Genomic DNA, 22,855 nt, shown 5'->3' on the forward strand with positions numbered 1-22,855 from the left:
CTTTGGGAGGCCAAGGTGGGCAGGTCATTTGAGGTCAGGAGCTCGAGACCAGCCTGGTCAACATGGTGAAACCCCGTCTCTACTGAAAATACAAAAAAAAAAAAAAAAAATTAGTTGGGTGTGGTGGCACATGCCTATAATTCCAGCTACTTGGGAGGCTGAGGCAGGAGAATCATTTGAACCTGGGAGGCAGAGGTTGCAGTGAGCCAAGATCATGCCACTGCACTCCAGCCTGGGTGATAGAGTGAGCCTCTGCTTCAAAAAATAAAAAATGTAATGAGGTACTAATTACATCGTAAGGTTATGATGATGAATACTGAGATAATATGTGGAAGTGTCTGGATTAGGGGCCTGCATTTACTAAGCTGCCTTCCCCACCCTCTTTGAGAAAGGAGAACAGTATGGTTTAGTTCGTTGTGGTTATGACTATGAGGATAGTCAGGATATTTTGAGTTTGTTTACATGTACCATCTCATTTAATCTCCTCAAGAGCTCTGTGAGACCATTATTATTGTTCTATCCATTTTACAGGCAAGAAGACAGAGGCTCTAAAAGATTAGACAACTTGCCCAAAGTTCTACTGATAGTAAGTGCCTGGGATCAGAACTCAGGTTTCATTTGACTGCAAAGCCTCCAATTTTAACCCTAGATTTATAGCTAGCCATGTCAAGGTGGGTTGATTCATATTTGGGGAGAAGAAAACCAGGTTACTTGGCTTAGTGGTCATCACGCCCATAGGGTTCACCTTTCCAGATTTGTGCTGTCTGGTTGAGTGATACATTCTCCTTTGGATGGCAAAGTCTGAGTTTTATCTTACTAATCCGGTACTTTCTTCATAGTCTGTGGGAAAATTGAGAACGTCACTGCTCCGAAGACCCAAGGGTTGCGCTGGCCATGGCAGGCGGCCATCTATAGGAGGACCAGCGGGGTGCATGATGGCAGCCTTCACAAGGGAGCATGGTTCCTGGTCTGCAGTGGTGCCCTGGTGAATGAGCGCACCGTGGTGGTGGCTGCCCACTGTGTTACTGACCTGGGGAAGGTCACCATGATCAAGACAGCAGACCTGAAAGTTGTTTTGGGGAAATTCTACCGGGATGATGACTGGGATGAGAAGACCATCCAGAGCCTACGGGTAAGAGAGGGCTAGTACTTGGAAGCTGGGGCTCTGGCTCAAAAAATTCCAAGCATGGGAGAGCAGTGATTATGCCAAGCCCTGTCCCCTTAGCATGTCAGCAGCCAGCCTGGAGCCTGGCATATAACAGTGTTCAATATTTCGTATTAAGATACTAGATGGGGCCATCTAGAAAGACTGTGGAGTCTTTTTTCCACCTAGATTATTTTATACACAAGATAGAGGCAAAGTCATCTATCACTGTGGTCATCAAAAGTTAATCACCTAAGAGCAAAATGTACTTCTCCTAGTAGCATATGTTACTTGGTAGCATATGTCATAAATTGTAACAAATTAAAACTTAGTGAAATTATTTGTTTAATGCCTGGCTTTGCCTGAAACGGTTAGCTCTATGAATGTTGCGATTTGTCATTGTACCCTCACAGCGTGGCACAGTGCCTGGCTCAAAGTAGATTATCAATAAATATTTTTTGAATAAAAAAAGGCTAATCACCTATTACATTTGGGCACTGTTCTAGGTAGACAGAGATATTTTAACCTAGATACACTCCTAACAAATTTATAATATATGTCTGTCTTTCCCTTCCTTCCTCCCTCTCTTTTATTCACCTACCCATCTGTCTATCCATCTATCTGTTCATCCATCCATCCATCCATCCCTCCATCTATCTATCCATCCATCCATCTGTCCATCCATCCATCCATCCCTCCATCTATCTATCCATCCATCCATCTGTCCATCCATCCATCCATCTATCCATCCATCCATCTATCCATCCATCCATCTGTCCATCCATCCATCCATCTATCCATCCCTCCATCTATCTATCCATCCATCCATCTGTCCATCCATCCATCCATCTATCCATCCCTCCATCTATCTATCCATCCATCCATCTATCCATCCCGCCATCTATCTATCCATCCATCCATCTGTCCATCCATCCACCCATCCATCTGTCCATCCCTCCATCTATCTATCCATCCATCCATCCATCTCTCCATCTATCCACAGACAATAGCCTGTCCATCTATTGTTGAGCCCCCACAATGGGCCTTCCACTGTAAGTAGACACAGAAAAGAATAGAACACGTTTTATTTTCTCTGAAAAGTCCACAGTTGAGTGGGAGAGATAGACAAATTTATCATAATCAGTGTGACACAAGAGAAGCCCCAAGGCAATATACTCAAAGGAGATTGAGGTAATAGAACATATACATAAAAATTTTACAAGATGTGTGCTCCTACAGGCTCCTATCAAAAGGCATGACCAGCAAGGACTGGGAAAATCAGGGAAGACTTTGTGGAAAAGTCTTGTGGAATATTCTGAGCATAGCTCTATTTGCTGACTTGAATGTAAATGAAATGTTTACAGTGGACCAGAGGTTGAAAACTTAGCCTGTGAGGGTTTGTGCCTTGATGGTACTGACACATATTTTTAATCATTTATTTATTTGCAAGCATTGTTTAACATCAAGATATTTCAAATAAAGATTTGGAATTCATTTTCTGGCAAAACTAGAATGCTGGTCCCATTTCAGCATGGAGTGGCTGACTACAGTGATGTGGCCGCTGCCCACCTTAGATGGCTGTGCAGCCTCAACTGTCCACTTCACTTACTTAATCCCACTTTCCAGGCTGTAGAAAGCACTTTGGTTTGCAATCCTGGAAGTAGAGCAGTTGTTTTCCATGATTTCTCGAGTAAGGTATCTCCAAATAATTGTAGCTGCCTCTTAGACATTTTCTCCCAAAACTTTAGCCCCAAGCCTTGCCTGTTCTTGTGCACTGTGGAGTGACTCCTCACCATTGCTGCCCAATCCTTGCATTTGCAGATTTCTGCTATCATTCTGCATCCCAACTATGACCCCATCCTGCTTGATGCTGACATCGCCATCCTGAAGCTCCTAGACAAGGCCCGTATCAGCACCCGAGTCCAGCCCATCTGCCTCGCTGCCAGTCGGGATCTCAGCACTTCCTTCCAGGAGTCCCACATCACTGTGGCTGGCTGGAATGTCCTGGCAGATGTGAGGAGCCCTGGCTTCAAGAACGACACACTGCGCTCTGGGGTGGTCAGCGTGGTGGACTCGCTGTTGTGTGAGGAGCAGCATGAGGACCATGGCATCCCAGTGAGTGTCACTGATAACATGTTCTGTGCCAGCCAGGACCCCACTGCCCCTTCTGATATATGCACTGCAGAGACAGGAGGCATCGCAGCTGTGTCCTTCCCGGGACGAGCATCTCCTGAGCCACGCTGGCATCTGATGGGACTGGTCAGCTGGAGCTATGATAAAACATGCAGCCACAGGCTCTCCACTGCCTTCACCAAGGTGCTGCCTTTTAAAGACTGGATTGAAAGAAACATGAAATGAACCAGGCTCATGCACTCCTTGAGAAGTGTTTCTGTATATCCATCTATACATGTGTCATTGCGTGAAGCAGTGTGGGCCTGAAGTGTGATTTTGTCTGTGAACTTGGCTGTGCCAGGGTTTCTGACTTCAGGGACAAAACTCAGTGAAGGGTGAGTAGACCTCCATTGCTGGTAGGCTGATGCCGCCTCCACTACTAGGACAGTCAATTGGAAGATGCCAGGGCTTGCAAGAAGTAAGTTTCTTCAAAGAAGACCATATACAAAACCTCTCCACTCCACTGACCTGGTGGCCTTTCCCACCTTTCAGTGTCACGAATGCCATCAGCTTGACCAGGGAAGATCTGGGCTTCATGAGACCCCTTTTGAGGCTCTCAAGTTCTAGAGAGCTGCCCGTGGGACAGCGCAGAGCAGCAGAACTGGGATGTGGTGCATGCCTTTGTGTACATGGCCGCAGTACACTCTGGTCCTTTTCCTTCCCCATCTCTTGTACACATTTTAATAAAACAAGAGTTGGCTTCTGAACTACAAAACAAATGTGCTATGCTCTTATTTCTGCATGCTGTTTCTCAGAGCTACATGTATCAGGGCTGATGGCTTGGTGATAGCCCTTTAAAATAGTGCCAAGGGCTGTCATTCCCAAATAGTGTGTTTGACAAAGTCAATATCATCTTTTTAATACCAACTCTTAGAGCTCAGTGGGTCATGGGCCAGGGGAGGAGGGACATGGGTACCCTACAATAAGGCACAAACAGAAACACCAGAGATTCGATGATTTTTAGGATTGCCTCTGCTTCTTGTCTTCTAGATCCAGCACAGAGTCCTGCTTTGAACCTCCATAAATCTTCATGGAATGCTTTTATAGCATATGAATTGGAGTCACATATTAACTCACACTAAGTTTAGATATGCCAAGAAACTGTAGCTTCACTGTTGTCTGTAACTTATGTGATTTTTCTCTCAAGCCTCACTCTCACCTCCCACTGGATAGTGAAGGAAAGAACATGAATTCAGTCTAGTCAGACACCTTAAGTAATTTTGGCAGTGACCCTGTTTTTGGGGTGACTTACTCTTTTATCCTTTCTCCCCTGCTCTCCTCGCCAGTTTTCTCTTCACTAGGCTGGTGCTTTGGAGGCTTACCTTCCTTCAAGCATTGGGATAAGAGTGGGGACCGCCAAGTACCTGCTGGTTCTTGGGTGTGTGTTGTGGGTCTTTTTGTTGCTGACATTTAATGCTAGAGTCTGTAATTAGTGTAACTTGTGCTATGTTCTCTATTTCATGGGGCCCGGCCCTCCTTCCTGCAGACTGACTCCTGTTTGACCCTTGTCTGGGTCACTCAGCCTCATGGCCACAGTGACAACCTCTGGCAACTGCCCAGCCAGCCTCTCTGCAACCTCCTCTTCCTCCTTTGGGCGATTGGGGGAACTTGTTGGTCTTTTCCATACCACATGACAGCTGAGAGCCCAGGCTTGTTACAGAGCTTTCTGGGAGACATTTGCCTTCTGTAGACCCAAACAGGAACTCCCCTGTTCCCTTAATCTATCTCAGAAAGCTCAAGGACTTTAGCCCAAGACAGGAGGTGAGGATTTTATTTGTTTCCCAACCTGTCTTCCCCCATGTCTGGGTCTTGAGCCACAAGAGAATTTCTTCTACTTCTCTTTTTGTCAGCCTTTCCTGGGGCTTTCCATAAGTCACATCCTCCTCCTTTCATTCAACCCTCCATGCCCATCCTCCTGGCTTAATCAAAGAGGGATGTGTTAGTTATCAATGGTTGAGTACAAATTACCCAACACTTAGTGGCTTAAATGGTAAGTGTTTATTCTCTCACAGTGTCAGTGGGTCAGGAATTGGTGAGCAGCTTAACCTGAGGTTGTCATCAACCGAAGCCTTGACGGAGGCTGGAGGATTTGATTCTATAAATATTTATCAGGTCACTCAAAGGTTTTTCTTTGTTAAGCCTAGAAAGCTTGGATCTTAAAAGGTGTAATGGAACTTGGATCAAAGAGATAGATCTGAATGCAAATTCCTGTCTTTTAACTTCTTTTCTAAAGTGATCTTGGGCAAGTACTTAGCCTCTCTACCTCAGTTTCATTATCTGGTAAGTTGGCATAATAAAATATTGAGATTTTATTGTGGTAGCTGTGACAATTAAGTGAGATGTTGTGTAAAACAATGAACATAATACATGATATACCCGGCAAGGTCAGCGCTCTTCAGCTAAGCACAGCTCCACAACTGCCTCGGTAGGTGCTCCACACATACGTGCCTACACCCTCCGTCTCCTGACTGTGTCCTGACCCTCCACCTGGAATATCATGTTCTCTACTTCTTTTTAATGCTCTCTTTACTACTTGTGTTATTTTCTCTTCTTGTCTTACTACTCAGATTTGGTTCACATATACATCATCTTAGCTATGACTCTGGCCCCCTCAGAAGCTGAATCTGGCCTGAAATTTTGGTAATGACATCCCAGGCTGCTTGGTTAATAGCTCCATGGCCATTTGCCACCACCCCTAGATCTTCCTACCCTAGCACTGCTCTTGTGGGCTATGAACACTCGATCACACTCACCTAAGACTTTGAGGCAGGCAAAGAGGATCAGATCCAAGCTTGTCCCTTGGCCATATCTGGCTGCTATCAGAATGTTGTCCATCTCTTTTTGTAACATAGCCCTTGCCTCCTAGCATAGAACTCTAAAGCTAGAAATCTTGAGCATATATAAGTCAGGGGCTTTTCAGAGAATCAGAACTTTTAACAGTCCTATAGAATAAGAGATTATGATAACCACACAAAATTGTGACCACTGATGGAGAAGTCTGTGCAAGACTGTTGCCTTTGTTTCTGGTGTTGGATCTAAAATCAACCACACCAGTGGTCAGGAAGGAAAGCTGGATGTGAAGTCAGCAAAGCAAGGACAAATGGAAACCTGTGTTTGTCTCTTGCTGCCTCCAGTCTCCATGATGTGAGTGACTTGTAGTAGAAGCGGGTGCCCTTTGCTCATAGCTGCACACTCACCCAGTCCAGGACTCAGGGAAGCCAGAGGAGGATTTTCAGCAGGCATTGGAAGAGCTGTGGGCCTGGGTGCTTTCTCACCCCAACAAGGTGAGCTGACATATAGTGACATTGTGTGTGAGCTGCCACAGAGTCTTATGTGCTTAAACAACTCCCAAAGCATGAAAGTAGGCATTGCTTCACTCTCCTTTCCAAATCTCATGTCAATTTCTCTTGTGCTCACTAACCTGGAACCATACAGGGAAGGGAATTCTGCAACCTAGTTTCAGTTTCCCTAAGTTGACACAGAACAAAGCAGTCACAAGTTATGGAATACTAATGCTGAAAAAGTGGCTGTCGACTGAGGACACCTTCAGGGAGCACCAGAGAAGGCTCCTGCTTCATCCAGAGTACTTTGGTTCTGATTTCTTTTGTGATGATTGCTTTGTTTTTTTTTATGTATCCATGTAGCCCCTGACATCTGACATTATACCAGCTGGGCTTTGGTGCCCAGGAGTTGATCTGGCACTCCCAATGAGACTGTGATGCTCTCTTGTTGAAGATAAATACTTTCACAGAATGCCAATATCGTCAGAATTATTCTGCGACTTTGATGGATCAAGACCCAAACAAGACCACTTCATAACTTCTGTAATAACAGACAAAAGCCCGGTGACTATGCAAACTACAAAGGTGCTAAATATCCCCCTCTGCTAATTAGTATGAGTGACTGCTGCTTCTTCATCAATTACAGTGGCAGCCTCTTTATAGTCTTTTTTCCTTTTAGATAAGATTTATTACATGGCCAATTATAGAATTACTCCCATCCAATCCAGAACAAAGCCCCACTTTGAAACCTAAGATCACTTAATAGAAACTCAAATCCTGTAACTCCTTTCTAACACACTCTTGATGAGACACCCCATAGTTGGCCATGATGTGCATCCTACCTCATTGCAAGGAGCAAAAAATCCCACTTGTTCAATTACGGGTATGTTTCCAGTGGTCTTTGGTTGGAAGGCATTGACTATATATATATAAAATACACATACATATATAATATATATGTGTATATATACTATATGTATATATACATATATTCATATATACATGCATATATATACACGCACATACACATATACATATACAGATGCAACACACATATACATATACAGATGCTCCCTGGCTTACAATGGCTTGACTTAAGACTTTTTGACTTTATGATAGTAGGAAAACAAGATGCATTTAGCACAATCGTACTTCAAGTGCCAATACAACCATTGTTTTTCACTTTCAGTACTGTGTTCAATAAAGTACATGAGATACCTATTTAATAGTTTGTTATGAAATAGGCTGTTAGATGATTTTGTCCAACTGTAGGCTAATGTAAGTGTTCTGAGCACATTTAAGGAAGGCGAGGCTAAGCTATGATGTTAAGTAGGTTAAGTATGTTAAATGCATTATTGACTTATGATGTTTTCAAATTATGATGAGTTTATTGGGATGGAACCCCACAGTAAGCTGAGGAGCATCTCTGTATGTATATAAGCATCTTCCCTAATCATACAGATTTTACTTAAATTTTACGTATCACATAAATTTAGTCATATGGTACACAAACTTTAAGTAAAATCTATATGATTTAAACAAGACTTAACTTTCCTTGGGAGTGATCAGGTTTATACACTAAATGGACTTTTCATGAGTGACTGGGTAGTCAACTCACTCTGTATTTTCTTATGTAAACTCCAAAAGAAATTGAGAGGAAGGGGCAATTCAAGTAGGACTGTTAACTTTTCATTCACAGGTAGTTAGAACTTCAATCAAGTCATTGGCATGATGGACAGGAAGAAAGGAAGATGCTGTAAGTAAGGAGTGAGTTTGGAAAATACATAAGATGAAACACGGGGTTAGAGATGGGATTTCTCCATGTTGGTCAGGTTGGTCGCAAACTACCGACCTTAGGTGATCTACCCACCTTAGCCTCCTAAAGTGCTGGGATTGTAGGCATGAGCCACTGCTCCCAGCCCAAGCTATTTTTTTTTTTTTTTTTTTTTTGTATTTTAGTAGAGACGGGGTTTCACTGTGTTGGCTAGGCTGGTCTCGAACTCCTGAGCTCAGGCAATCTGCCTGCCTTGGCCTCCCAAAGTGCTAGGATTACAGGCATGAGCCACCGTGCCTGACCTGAATTTGGGCTTTTGTATTGTCCTAATCTGGACATGAATAAAGACCTTGAGTCTCATTGCATTGACACAACTGCATGTTGTTCTTAAATGATATCAGATGAGTTAAAAGAAGAAAGCTGACAGCCAATGGATGAGCCAAAGAAGTAAGACACATATCTTTACTCCTGCCTTATTTTTTCTCCTTCTTTAGTATCCTGTGAAAATTTCAAGTGAAATACTTTGGATCCCTAGGGCTTGGGGAAGTTTATCTTGTCAGGGCTGTTGGAAAGATAGGGCTGTTGGAAAGAACATTTTGGAGTGGCTTGGTAGCAATTTGTGGTCTCTCCTTGCTTTTCTTGGCAGCAGGACTTGATTTCCCTGGCAGAGCTCTGCCCGGATGTGCTGTTGAGGCCCAGCATTTTAAGAAGACTGTCTCAATGGCTGAGTTTTTTAGGGCTCACTTCACGTTTGTATTCCAATTCACTGAGTGTTTATCCAGAAGCTTGGACTAGGTTTGATGGAGAGCTTTGTCAATAAAGAAAAAAAAAGTCAGTAGATAAAATTAGGGAATAGCTTTCTCAGGTGAGGAATACATTCAAGACTGAATTCTTGGAGAAAAACGAACCACTGTTATGTTCCTGAACTTATGGTTTCTAGGAAAAAGTAATTCCACACAAGAGAGAAGGAAAGAATGATCTTCCTTTGTGCTTAAATATGTGCAATTCAGGAAAAGTTGTTTATTTTCCATTGAAAGGGGAACAGGGTGTTACAAATGAAGCTGTGTCCAGGTGCTAATGAAATGAAACCTCGGAGTGAACTGGGATAACTTCCAATTCACTGCAGTTACGAAAAGGCATAATTTAGTCCTTTAGTCTTTGATTAAAAAAACAACAACAACAACTCTGAATCTGTAATCTCAATTTAAAACTAAATTACCTGGTTGCTCTCTCTGTCTTTCTCTTATTAAGGAAAATTGCTTTATAAGAAAAATACTTTTGGGATGTGATACACAGCCTCTTTCAGAATGACCAAGGAATTTCATAAAGAAGTGAACAGATAAAATAGAACAAGAATAACATCGCTGGATTTTCTGAGGTCATCAGATTCTGGCTTGGGTCCTTGATTCAGTCCTTTATCCAAATCACTTAGCATTTAATCACAGTGAGCTGCTGTTCAGCAAAGAAATCCCCCCAAAGATTAAAAAAGAAAAAAACCTCTCCATTCTTTTGTTCCTCATGAGGCTGTCACTACTGAATATTGTAATGTCCCAGCAGAACAAAGGGAAGAGGGAAAATGGAGGCATTACTGGCAATCATTGCCCAGGTTAGGAGAAACTGGGGGTAGAAATTAAAATACCAGTAATCACTCTCAAAGAGTATTTCTGCTTCATACAGGATCAAGCAGCTAAAAAAAAAGACAGTTGCTCTAATTCAAAATGTTACGGTTTTTATGGTGGGCATAAAGAATTTGCACTACCCCTGACATTTAGCCTCAAGTCATCTTGCAGCAGAAATGCTGACAGAGGGAATGATATACTGAGAACTCACAATTCATCTTTTTCCATTGTCTCCTTCCTTCACCTATACTAAACAAATGGGATGAATTCACACTCTTTCCGTTAGAATTCATCAGGCAGTAAGCATAGCTATCCACTGTTTGGCCTTCCCGAGCCCTCTACTTAATGAGACAATTTCTGCCTGCCGAATGGATTATATTTAGACCAAGTTCTCAGTCTGAATTGAGATTTCTATGAAGTAATATCTTTTTTCTCATCAGCTAAGAGAGTGAGGTAAAAATAGAACTCCCAGACTTCTCTTTTGCTAATGTGTATTAACAAGAAGAGTGAATGAACTCAGCTTGTATCTTACAGCTCCAACCACCCTTAAGACAGATGATTCCCTTGAGTCTACACAGTGACCACCACCAGACTGACAGGGCTACGGACTGGCTCATCTGTAGCTGTACTGTGTTGTTGAAACCAAAGCATTACCACCGATCTTTTGGGTGATGAGAGTGCCAGCAGCTAGGAAGCTGATGTCATAAAGATGATAACAGCTCAGTGTGCCAGGAACTGTGCTAAGTGCTTTATGTGACATAGCCTCATTCAGTTCTCATATAAGCCCAGTGGATGGGGTCACTACTATACCCACTGATGCTCAGAGGGTTAAATAACTTACTCAAGGTCACTCAAAATGGAAAGAAAGAATGATGAACTCAATTTGAATCTCACTGCTCCAAACATGTTCAAGATGGATGGTTCCCAGGTTGGTCTAATTCGGAAGACTGTTATAACTTCTGTGGCCACATTAGCATTCTTAATTCAATGTCCTGGTGGTGCCACTGTGAACATTCTCCTCCTGCTACTTATTGCTCTGAACCCACTTATCTTTCTGAAATCTTTTCAATTTGGGTTCAGGATTCTCCAGTTTCTCTCTTGCATGCTCTTGGCTTCAGAACCAACACTGTCAGAGAATACTATCTTTCCTCTGAAATTGGAACACTATATAATAATTTTCCATTCAGGTTCTTCATTCATCCTAAAATAGCTCATATTTTTGAAAACTAGCAAACTTGTATTAGTTGTCATATGAAGGAGCCCTTACTGTGTCCTCTGTTTTATTTAATTAAAAAAAAAAAACATTAAGGTATCTAGTCTTACAGTTAATGAATGGGTCAACGTGTTACAGATAGATCCAGACACACAGCTTGTAATTCCTTGGTTATTTAGGCAGGCAGAGGACATTGTATACCAACAGTGTATTCACACTACATGCCAGGACCTGTGATATCTGCTTTACATATATAATTTTTGAAGCTACAAGGATTATTTCCATTTTATAGAGGAGGGAGTTTAGGCTCAAAGAGATTAGGTGACCCACTCAATGTCAGTTGTGGAGAAAGTGGGATTTGAATACAGTCCTGCCTAGATTTACTTTACCAAGAACAGCTGTGTGGAAAGTGTAAGGACAAATCTGTTCCCAGAGTGGTTCTGACTTTGCAAAGAACCACAAATATGAATACCCCACCTAACGAGCTGATGGTGGATAGTTTTCTCATTACTAAGTTTTGGAGGGCATCAATAATCTTAAAAAGCAAAGCAGATGAAACAGTAATTGCACATGGGGGGAAAAGTCAAATTCATATTTCTCAGACATTACTAAATGACAGTGACTTTTGAGTGGATAACCCTTGGGTCACTTGGCTATTTCTCTCTCTAGGTCACTTTCTTCTGATAAACTTTGAATGTTGAAACATTTCTCCTTTGTTGTCATCATGAGGGGGAATGATTTTATTCAGCAGCCTTTCATGGGAAAGCAATGTAGGACTTTTTTTTTTTTTTTTTTTTTTTTTTTCTATATTAGGAGTTCACTCCCACCCCACCTCCCTTATGTGGAGCTGCAATGACCAATCTGAAGCATTCTGCAGGAGAGCCAAGACATGGGATGAATCCCTTAGAAGAGCCCAATATAAGGGAGTCTTTGTCCCTTCTTTGGTCCAACTAAGCTCCTACAATAATTGCTGAAGAATGTTGAGAATTGTAGCATTTAGGACTGAAAAATTTGAGGCCATGTTGTGACTTCTTCCATAGTATAAATATACCTTCTTCTGATTTCTAGTAAATAGTCTGACTAAGTCTATTTATCTGCTGGAAAACCCCACAGTGGAGAGGTCCCACATGTTATGGGGGCTACCTGTTCCAATAATGATAACATCGTCACTCCAAGTTGCATAGCAGAGAGGTTAGAAAGCAAGATTCTGCAGGAAGACTGCCTAAAGGCAAACCCTGCCTTCATCCATTAGCCCTGTAGAGCCATTCTTCACCCTTCTCCATCCTCTGTTTCTCAGGGAGATGGAACTGTAAGGACTGCATGTGAATTGTTTCAGTGGACTCTCCTGCCCTGAAGCTTCCATCTGGCTTTGGCCAGTACAGAGTCCCGGAAGGAAAAGAAGGACTGGAGGAAAGTGGGCATTGGGGTATTTATTCCCAGACCCCCTTCCAGCAGGCTGTTATGGCCACAGTCTCAGCTCCTGTCAAGTGGCCTTCTGCATGCAGGACTCTCCTGTAGGTCCTGGCACCCTCCCTTTGGCTTAGGATGGGCAACTGTTCCCTACTATTAGTAGCCCAGGGAGTCTGCCCTATCCCTTAGAGTTTCTCTACCCCCTCCCACACCCTTCTAAATGACTCCTTTATTAAACTTACCACAATTTACTTAATTTAAATATGCCATTCTTTTTTTTTTTTTTTTTTTAAGCTGGGACTCCGATAAATACAACCTTGGGCAAATTCCTTAATTCCTCTTGGCCTCAGTTTTCTCCTCTGTAAAAAGGTGGTTTAATAATATTTTCTGCAGAAGGTCATCTTAGGAACCAAACAAGATACAATACATAAGGTACAGTACGTTATGCATATAGGAATTACTAGGGGAATGCTAAGCTCATACGACTACCACGAAGTTCTAGCTCACACACTACCTTAACTCAGCTATAGTAACTCGCTTCTGGGAACTTGGGTTAAGTTTCAGTCAAGAATCAATAAGGCAACAAATAAAAAAAACCCTTATGATCAAAATTCATTTTTAAGAATCCCTTACATCACCTATCAGAGTATAGTACAGTTGATTTTCTTGTATGCAGTCCTGCGGAGTAGTTCTTGTTGACGCTGAAGTTCGAGAACCCATTAGCTAGACTTAAGAAAGGTAAATCTATACATAAATGTCAGTCTTCTGCTTTCGCCATGACTATGGGATCCCTAGAGGAGACTGAGAGATGCCTATGAGAGGAATTCATAAGTATTCCTGCAGCTTGTGGGGTTGGCCTTGTTCTGTTCTCCTTCCAACGTTCTATTAACTTATTGCTGGTTAAGAGGCTTGTAGTTTGCTGTGAAGATTAAAAGGAGACCCTGAAGTCACATGGTAGGTGGGGAGGCTAGGTTCTCGCTGTAAATTACACTGGGTGAATGCTGCTGTTCCCATGTGTCTAGGATGGTTCTCTATTGAGCATGAAAAAGATGTAAGCATTTCCCACACATCCCTGGGGATGAGGAAGCTAAGATCCTGTGCCCAGAATAAGGTAACACACAGTCTAATACTTAGCAGGGATAGTATTTAAGGCAGAACTGTCTGACCTAGAGCTGAGTTTTTATTCAGCATGGTCGCATGCTGTACAGTAGCTAACCCCTAATGCTTTGTGTGTGCACAACATTAGAAGAAAACTCTATGTTTTTGTAGCTGCTCACATTGGTTTTCTCGAATAACATACAAGTGTTTGTTTGCCTGGAAAGTTTTTTATTCCCTGTCTTTAAAGGCAAGAGGATCAGCCCTATATCATATCTTCCCTAGCAATTTCTTTCCAAAGGCTAAATGTATCATGCTCCAACTACTTCTTGGAGCCCTATTCTAGACCCTTCTCTATGTTGTTGAACCACTTCTAGTCCAGCACTTCCTGACTCTGGCTGCACAGTGGGCTCAATCACCTGGGGAAGTCCTTTAAAAATACCCAAGTCAGCCCCCGCCTAACCCCCAAGATGGATGAACCAGAAATCTCTGAAAGGTGGCCTGAGTATTATTATTTTCTAAAAGGCTCTCTCAGAACGTTTTAATGGGCAGCCAGTGTTGAAAATAACTGCTCCAGTTTGTTAAAAAATAATTGGTGTGAATATTGGCAAAAGCCCTCTGGCACGAAGAAAGAGAACCAGTTTCTTCTAGCTAATGTTTGTTAGCCAGAATTATCTGTGGCATACTCCATGTGACTTAATAGACCTGGTCTTCCAGGGCAGCTGAATGCAAATGTTTCTCAAGTATAGAACGGGATGTCAGGGCTTACAGAGAAAGTGGCAAACTGGAATGATGACTCCATCTAATTCGGCCATGCTGGATGATTCACCTGGATTCTCTCATGTCCTGAGCATTGAAAACATAATGAAGAATTTTTAAATTGAATGTTTAAAAAGGTGAAAACAACTCCATCCCTTTTTCTGTTTCCTTTTTACCTTGTATTTATGTACCACCAGGTGCTTTGCTCTTGGCGGTGAGTATGAATGAATGGCACAGCTCAGCCCCCAAAGCCTGTGTGTAGAGACTGAGGGATTGTGATGGAGTAGTTCATTCATGTTCATGTTAAGGGGGGTGCTAATAGCAGAGTAGTGCCCCTGGGATTATTAATATCTAGGCCTGGGTGAGATGGAGATGGCTTCTTTTCCAGTTGCCACCTCAGCAGAAAGGGAAATAAAATGCCTAAATTGTAAAGTTAGACAATTAGACTGTAAAGTTTGTATATGTGACAACTTCAGATACAAAGCCACACACTTACCCTTGATGGGGCTTAAGAGGAGAGAGTGTCAAACATAATACCAAAGTGAAAGAAGGTAGCTTTTCATCTACAAATTATTTTTAAACACATTTATCAGGGTAAACAATAATTTTTTGGAAGAGGAGAGTACCCAAAGTCAAATGCCCTAAGATGAAGGATGCTTATGGTATTTTTTTTTTTAAATAAAGAAAATGCAAAGTTAGAGTAGTTCTGAAGGATCCTAGGATGAGTAAGATACAGATGATTATTCTAATGGTGCAGACAGGATTGAGAGAGAAGAGGGGAGGGGAGAGATGGAGAAAAGCATGGATGGAGGAAGACGTTTGGATTCAGATTTTGTAAAGGATAGTAAAGGAAGGAGGTGAGCTGAGATTTATTTTTTAAATTCTATTAATGTGTTTTCCCTCTTTTTCTTGTTATTTTTCTCATCTGTCTATTCATACTTGGATATTTTGTCCAATAAACTATCTTCTAAGGACTCTGAGAATGCACTGAACATTTTTGGAGGATTTACTGGGTGCCAGACGCCAGTTTAGGAACTTTACACATCTTCTCCATTTCATTTAGTTCTCTTAGCACAGAGAAGTGGGAGAATATAGTCCCATTTTACAGGCGGGATGAAAAAAGAGATGGAGGAATTTGCCCTCGGTTACTCAGCTAGAATGTGGTGAAGAACTCAGGCCTTCGGGTATCAGCGCCGGATATCAGCGCCCGGCATTTAACTACCAATCGTCCTGCTGGGACCCCGGCTCCTCTGGCACCATCCCCAGGACCTGCTCTGAGAGTTTGCACGTGGCCAGTAGCGTTACATCGTCTAACAAGGTCCAGCACAGCGCAAATCCGAAGAGCGTCTACCCTGGGGGAAAAGAGAGTCTGTTTAATTTTCCTGTGGCCCTCCAAGTGAGTTCTTTTGGGTTCCATTGTCTAGACGAGGAAAGTGAGGCTTTGCCTGCTCTGCGGTCACAGGGTCGGCAGGTAGCGGGACCCTAGGTTCCTGCTGTGTTCCAGAGATAATCAAAGCTGCACAGGTCTTGTCATTTTTATGCAAAGCCATCCGGAAGGCTCGAACTCTTCCTTACACAAGCCCATCTGTCTCTGTGCGCCGCCCCCGGGGCTCGGAAGCAGGCGGCGAGCAGCGCCCAGTGGGTGGAGAAGCGTCCGCCGCCACTCACTTCGGCCAACTCTCCGCGCCTTCTCAGCCCGCACCCACCAGGCCGACCTCTCTCGGCCTAAAAAAAAAAAAAAAATTCCCGGCCTCCCCTGCACCCCGCCCGCCGCCCCCAGGGAGCTACATTAATATTAATCTCGCTGAATAATTGAAGGCCGGAGATTTATTCGAGCTTCGGCGGGGGAGGGCGCGCAGCTGGGCCGCGTTTGGGCTGCACCACCCGCGTGTTTCAGCCGCTCGACTCCGCGGGGCCTGGGACCCCTAGACGTGGGAGGATGGGGTGGGTGTGCCCGCCTGTGAGTTTGGGGGTGAGTGTGAGCTGAAGCGGGTGCCTCGGGGAGTGAGGAGGGAGCGCCAGGGGCTGCTCCAGGGAGGCGGAGACGGAGGGGCATCCCGGGTCTCCGCGCCGTCGCCTGCGCTTCACCCCTCACGGGGTGACCCGGGGCCACGCGGGCTTCAGGGGAAACAATAGCGACTCGTTAGATCCTGGGCTTCTGCCACCGGCTGCCCAAGCCTTCCCGGACGAGCGGCGGGGCCTCTTTTCTTATTTGGCTAATTTATGGCGAGAGGCTGGGGGGAGGGATGGCAGAGGAGGGACCGCGTCTGGAGTTGGGGGCGGGGGCCGGCGGTTAAAGGAGTTGCCCCAGGCGGCGGCGCGGGTGATGTCAGCTCTCGACGAAAATAGAGAGGGATCGCCTGCAAATCCTCAGCTCCGGCGGGGCTAAACCTTGCAATCCCTCCCCGGCCGGCGCCGAGCCAGGGCGCAGCGGCCTCCACCGCCTCCCCCGGCGCGCACACACCCGCACACGCGCACGCACGCTCACCGTCCTCTGCCACCACTCTCTGCTCCCGCCACTCGCCGCACCCGCGAGCCCCGCAGCAAAGCACAGGTGGCAGCGGCTGCAGGGCGCATCTCCGGCGTGCGCCCTCCTGCAGCCCTGGGTGCATCGCTCTCTCAGGGAAGCCACCCTCGGAGCCCCCGGAGCTCACGCCAAGCGCCATCCCCGCGGGCGGAGGGGAGCGCGGGTCGCGCGCCGTGGAGAGCCGGGACGCGGATTAGCGCCCGCAGGAGCCTCCTGCGCCCGTTGAGGCGCTAAAGGGCTTACCCCGGAGGCGGGTGGAAGGGCAGGCAGAGGCTCCTCTTAAATACCGCTCCCGGCAGCACTTCGCGCTCACCCCGGCGCCCGCTCTCTCCCTCGCCCACAGCTGCCGGATAGTGCTGAAGAGGAGGGGGCGTTCCCCAGACCATGGCATCCACGGAAGGGTGAGGGGATTTTTAGCTGTACCCGCGGGAAAGCGGGGTCGCGCGCGGGATGGTGGTGCCCCTATCCGGGATGGGGACAGAGAGGCGTCGGCGGCGGGCCTGGGAGATGGTGGCGGAGCAGTGGCTTGGCTGGGAATGCGATGGTGCGGAGGGGATTGATTTTCTTTCCTGGAGATTGCTGCTTAATCCTTTGAAAATGCGAGAGGCGGAGGGTTGTTGTATTTTGATTAAAAGGGTAAGGTGCGCTGGGGGCTTGAGAGTGTGAGGAAGAAATCCTCCTGAGGTTACTTTTGAGATTTCAAAACAATAGGGGATTGGGCACAGTGTGAGCAGACACCGGGGTAGCAGCGCCTGGAGCGCGGCGCCGCAGGCCCGACGCGGGCTTGCAGGTGGGACCGGCCCGGAATGAATGAGCCAAGACCGGGCCTTGGGGCGGGGCAAGGACCAGCGCGCCTGGCCTTGAACGCCAGGTTTGCAGAGTCGCCGTGGAGATGCTGGGCCCACTCCGATCGCTCCTTGTCCCTGGAAGGCGGAATCTCCCTGGCTAGCTCTAAGGAAGGCTGGAAGAGATTTGGGTGCTTCCCGGGAGGAGGCGGGAAAACGTGTGGTCTGGGACAAGGGCAGGAGTCGCCAGACTCCAGCGGACAGGGATAGCACTGGCTTCCCTATTCAGCCCGAGGGTCTGGAGTCGTGTCCTGCCTCCCCGAGACTGCAGTTGGCATGGGGAAAGCTCCCTCACAGTGATAATTAAAGACATCTGTCTTTAGCAAGAGACAGAAGGGGCTGCAGGGGGCAAAAGGATTCTTTGAATACTCACACATCAAAGAAAAGGTCCACAAACAGAATCCTTGGACCAGCATCTCTCAGAAAACTTTTTGGGCTTGATAGAACCTGAGTGGCAATGAAAAGACTGGGCAGCTCAGCCCTTTGGTTAATTCCCAAAATTGCACTTACTCACTTGCAAGCGATCACAGGATCCATGTTATGTGAAAAGCAAATATCAGGGACTTCTCTGGGCTCAAGTGGTGGTGTTGGCATTTTCCAGTTTCTCCTAAGACATTTTACCAACTCCGCAGGCTTGTTTTAGGGGAATGGATCTCTAAGCAGGCGTGAAGAGCTGGTATCCAAAGCCAGATCTCTAGACTGCAATCTCCAATAGAAGGAAAATATTTCTAAAACTGTCTCTCTGTGTCCAGGAGAAGGAATTCCTTCCTTTTCTGTCCCCCAGAGTCCTTCCAAACGCATCTGGCATCTTGTCATTGCATGAAATTTTGTCTCTCCCTTTGCCCTAACCATTCTGCAGTTTGGACTTTTTTGATTATTATTTCTCCAAAAAGATGTTTCAGGAAGACATCTGTGTACAAGGAGGGTGGTACCTTGTGCTAAAAAAAGATCTCTAGAAATAGATAGTAGGAGCCCATATTGATCAAGATCAATGCCTTCCCATGTTTAATTAAAAAGGCTTTTATATGAGAAAAGATGAAAGCATTTCTGGTTGCCTTCAGGGACCTTCTAGACTTATCCTTGCTTGTAAAGGCTAGGGTGGAAAACATCTGTGAAAAAGATGGATGATATTAGTTTTCCAAATCCTGCATCCAGCTTACTCCCTATTTTGATGGCCAGATAGAGGAGAAGTTATGACAACAACCCCAAACTGAGTATGTTTATTTCACCTTTGTCCTAAATGAAAGCTGTCAAATGATGTGACATTCAATATAGAGCCAAAGTGATTTTCAGCATTTTAGAAAGATTCCCATCCAATTAATCCCATCCTTCTGCACCGGCTATGGTTAAGAAAAGAGTCATCAGAGGAATTTATATTTAAGAGATGAAAGAATTGAAAAAAACTTGAATGGCTGGGAAACAAATATAAGATCTATGATCCGTTATTATTTAACAGCAGTAACTGATGAGCAGGTGACATTCTCAGAGGCCCTGGTCTTTCCTTTCTTCTTCTCTTTTTTTATTCCAGGAGCATTTACTGAGCACTTGTTGGGTGGAACTCACATGTGAGGAACTCTGAGTTGGGGGGATACAGAAACAGTCTGGGATCTGCCTTTTAGAAGTCTAGCTCCATCCAGTCAAGGATTTTTATTAGTAAATTGTTCACGTGGATTCATGAGATCTCTTGCCCCTTCTAACATCTTTGATTAATGTGCCTTGTAAAGAAAAATTTACTAAGACTCCTCAGGCTATCTCCTTTGTTGGCTTTTGCCATTTAACAATATTGAAATTGTTTCCTTGAAACACATTACTGAGAAGGAAGCAAAAATAGCAATATTGTTATATGCTTTCAATTTATATGTTTTCAGTTCAACTCTGTTTGATCCAGAATGTTTGGGGAATAGGGTAATATGGGAAACTGACCATTCTGGTTCACATTTATTTGGTGATGTCATTAACAGCAGCAGAACGTGTTAATTACCAATTTCTAAAGAATTATTAGAAGCAATAATGACATCTTATGTTTGTTTAACACTTCACTTTCAAAGCTCATTCGTGTACCTCATCACATTTGGTTCTTCCAGTAACTCTGTGAAGTAGGCAGTCCAACAAAAATAGACTTTAAGGATAAAATTATACATAAAGAATATAATACCATCTTTCCAGAAAGATTCCAATACTTGGAAAAGCTTTGGGGTTATCATCTGAAAATGATGTGTGCTGGGCATGGCTGGTGCAGATTACTGGCTTTCTCTCAAACTTTTGGCATACCTATCCTGCAAATTGCCTTTTAGGATATTCTTTGTAACCTGTGCATTGGTCTTTGCCTGTGCAGAGCGTATGCCACCACAGTCTGGTTTTCTGAGAGCTTTGATTATTTGGAATTGAGATTATTAGCATCCGGTTTCTATAAAAATCAATAGTGGACACTTTGGTAGTTCCCAGGTTCTGAGAGATATTTTCCTGCAAAGCAAGGTCGAATTTAATAGTTGAGCATTCTTTCTTTCTGAGTTCCCTGTCATGGCTAGAATTATGGAGATGGCTTTTAGGTCCCTGACCCAAATTGGAAAGAGATTATAAGTAGTTGGTGGCAGCCAGGCTAGTGTCCATTACAGACTGGGTCACAGTGGAGTGCCCAGATGCTGAAGAGGCAGGCATTTTAGAAATATCTTCTTGGAGGTGGGGGGTGGCTAGGTCACTCTGTATGTCAGAGACCCAAGGCAATCTGTCTTCTGATCAGCTCCCGTGAGCCGAGGGGTCAGGGCGAAAGCCAGCCATGAGGGCCTGGGCTTCAGTTTGACTTAAAGAGCCAGGGAAACAGAAATCTGCTGACAGTGGAAAAACCCTGGCAAGGGAGACCCCTTGAATTTATTATTTCAAGCAAATAAAAGCAAACCATAACCATTGTCCTCTTGCTTTTCCCCTTGGGAATGAATCTGAGGTCAGCAGGAGGAAGAGCCCACAGAGTGGACTTATTGGCAAATGAGTGAAAGATATGGGGCTTATGTGGTCTAGAGGGGTTTGCAGGTTGCATGCCTCAGGCTTGGCTGGAATTTTCTTTTCTCATTTTCAATAATATAGAAATCAGCCTCCTTGGGGAAAATAGATATTAGGAGAGCTATGAGAAAACCATTTCATGTTTACTAAGACAGTCGCTTGTGAGTAATTGAAAGCTTAATTCTCAGGAAATAATTTCTAAATCCAGATGAAACTTGTGAGGCGGAAACTCCATGTTATTAAAAACCAAAAGACAAATCTGTTCATCAGTATCAATGGCCACTTCTTTTCCTCTTCCATGCAACACAGTTAGGTGTTTTGTGTCTCCTTTGGCTTTGGCTTTAAAGGATGTGTCAGACAAGGAAAAGTCCTTAAGCAATGATGTTTCAGCTGCAAAAAACGAGCAATATATTTAACAGCTAAGTGTGAGATTTCTGGGTCAGTGTGCCATAAATCCTACAGTTCCAGAATTGCAAAGCTTTTTCATAATTTGAAGCTCAACACAGAGTGATTTCAATGTAAATCCTCCCCTCCCTGCCCTCCTCCATGGCTGTGTCACACAATGCCCTGATGTCTGGTTTCCCCCCTTTTAAAGGCAAACCGAATTGTTTCTCATATTGAATTTTTCCCCCATTGGACTGGCTTGCCTCTTGGCATGAGCTGAAACTATTCTTCATTTCAATCATCTACTACAATTATTTTAATCTACTAACACACTGATAGTATTAAATCTTCTAGCAATAGTAAGCAGAAGCATTATTCTGAAGATAAAATTTTAGTTTTGCTTGCATTTAAAGAACTTGTCTTCGCAGTCTGAAGAAACATCTAACAAACAAACGCCAGACACTGCCTTGCTTGCAGCTTTTGATTTCATGCCCTTAACAGCTTGTTGGGGGCCAAGCAGGATGCTGCATAGAAAGGGTTTTAGAATCCAGATTATGGCAAATCTCTTTATTTACCGTGATCGTGAGCTCGCTCTCTCCTCCCTCTGCCCGCCCCTCACCCCGCAACTCTCCAAGTGCCAACTCCTTGGAATGAATTAATTAAAGGAATGTTTAAAAATATCTCATTGCTCCATCTCCACGTGCTCCATCATTGACTGGAGGCAGATGGGCCACATATTTGTCGGTAGAATAGAAAAGGACTAGCATCTCGTTATAAATCTGTCTGGTTGTCTTTAAATGATGTCAGAAAAGACAATGGGCCCGCAGTATTAAAGGAGAATGAAAGGAAGATCTTTAAAATTTTAAAAAGAAGACCTCATTTTCTTAATGCTTTGGTTTTTCTTTTAAAAAGTGTTGTTTCTCAATGATGTTGGTATTTATTTATTTTTCATTCATGTATTTAATGTCTCACTTGGATAAGCAGATATGACCACTGTTTGTGGAACTGCCGTTTGGTGTTTTTGGCAATCTCGACAGTTGCTTTAGAGTATGGACTCACTGAGCAAGAACTGTCCTTTGAAAATGGAATGAAAAGAATGAACTCGATTTGGTGGCTGGACTTGATCTGTGTCAATCCTGGTCTCTAGGATAGATGACGGCAATGTTAAAGACCTTGAATGAAGTGTTTGGGGTCAAGGAGGGAGATGCTGTCCCCATGCCCCGTCTATATTAGAGGCGTCACTTATATCACTGAGAGTACTTTTTTCTCTTACGTTTGGTCAGGAGGGCCATCTGTCACTTGCTGTTTGTAATCTGGCACAGGACTTTCTGTCATGTGGTTCTGCCATCCCAAGTTCCCAGCCACTGTGCTGTCAGGATCACAGAGCTGGTGATGAACTTGGAAGTGAGGCTGAGACCTGTCTGCCTCCTGCTTTGCCTGTTTCCCAGCACTGGATGTGAGGTACTGGGTGCCTGTGGACTGTATGTGGCCCATGGGTGTATTCTTTTAGGCTCACAGAGGATTTTGAACATGTTTTAATTGTTCACCTATACTTAAAAATGTTTTACCTTAAAAAAAAAATCCCAATTCTGGCTTCTCTTAAAAATTGGGAGATCTGATGACAAACAACCTTTC

General features: G+C 44.2%; 2 protein-coding genes and 1 long non-coding RNA gene across 6 annotated transcripts in view; all 3 read left to right on the forward strand.

Moving 5' to 3' along the window:
• The window catches only part of PAMR1 (peptidase domain containing associated with muscle regeneration 1), a 99,360-nt gene extending 95,325 nt beyond the window's left edge, over positions 1-4,035 (forward strand). For both annotated transcript variants that reach the window (XM_005578185.4, XM_005578186.4), the window contains 2 exons: positions 840-1,132; positions 2,966-4,035. In XM_005578185.4, coding sequence (XP_005578242.3) covers positions 840-1,132; positions 2,966-3,502 — 830 coding nt within the window. In that variant the 3' untranslated portion in view covers positions 3,503-4,035. The remainder of the gene's footprint in view (positions 1-839; positions 1,133-2,965) is intronic.
• A 1,351-nt stretch (positions 4,036-5,386) lies between these two features.
• LOC141408458 (uncharacterized) lies at positions 5,387-8,742 on the forward strand. Its single transcript, XR_012423333.1, has 2 exons — positions 5,387-7,161; positions 8,297-8,742. It is a non-coding gene; the product is annotated as an uncharacterized lncRNA (long non-coding RNA).
• Positions 8,743-16,288: 7,546 nt separating this feature from the next.
• SLC1A2 (solute carrier family 1 member 2) overlaps positions 16,289-22,855 on the forward strand; it is a 172,629-nt gene continuing 166,062 nt past the window's right edge. The window contains exon 1 of one of the 3 annotated variants that reach the window (XM_015434918.4): positions 16,289-16,439. Coding sequence is in view for 2 of the 3 variants with exons in the window: in XM_005578188.5 (XP_005578245.1) it covers positions 17,379-17,395 (17 nt within the window). In the remaining variant the exon portion in view is untranslated. Of the gene's footprint in view, positions 16,440-16,788; positions 17,396-22,855 lie in introns of those variants that run through there. The other 2 variants (XM_015434917.4, XM_005578188.5) reach the window with 2 other exon arrangements.

The sequence above is a fragment of the Macaca fascicularis genome, chromosome 14 (assembly GCF_037993035.2).
Source record: "Macaca fascicularis isolate 582-1 chromosome 14, T2T-MFA8v1.1".
In the NCBI taxonomy this organism is placed as follows: Eukaryota; Metazoa; Chordata; class Mammalia; order Primates; family Cercopithecidae; genus Macaca; species Macaca fascicularis.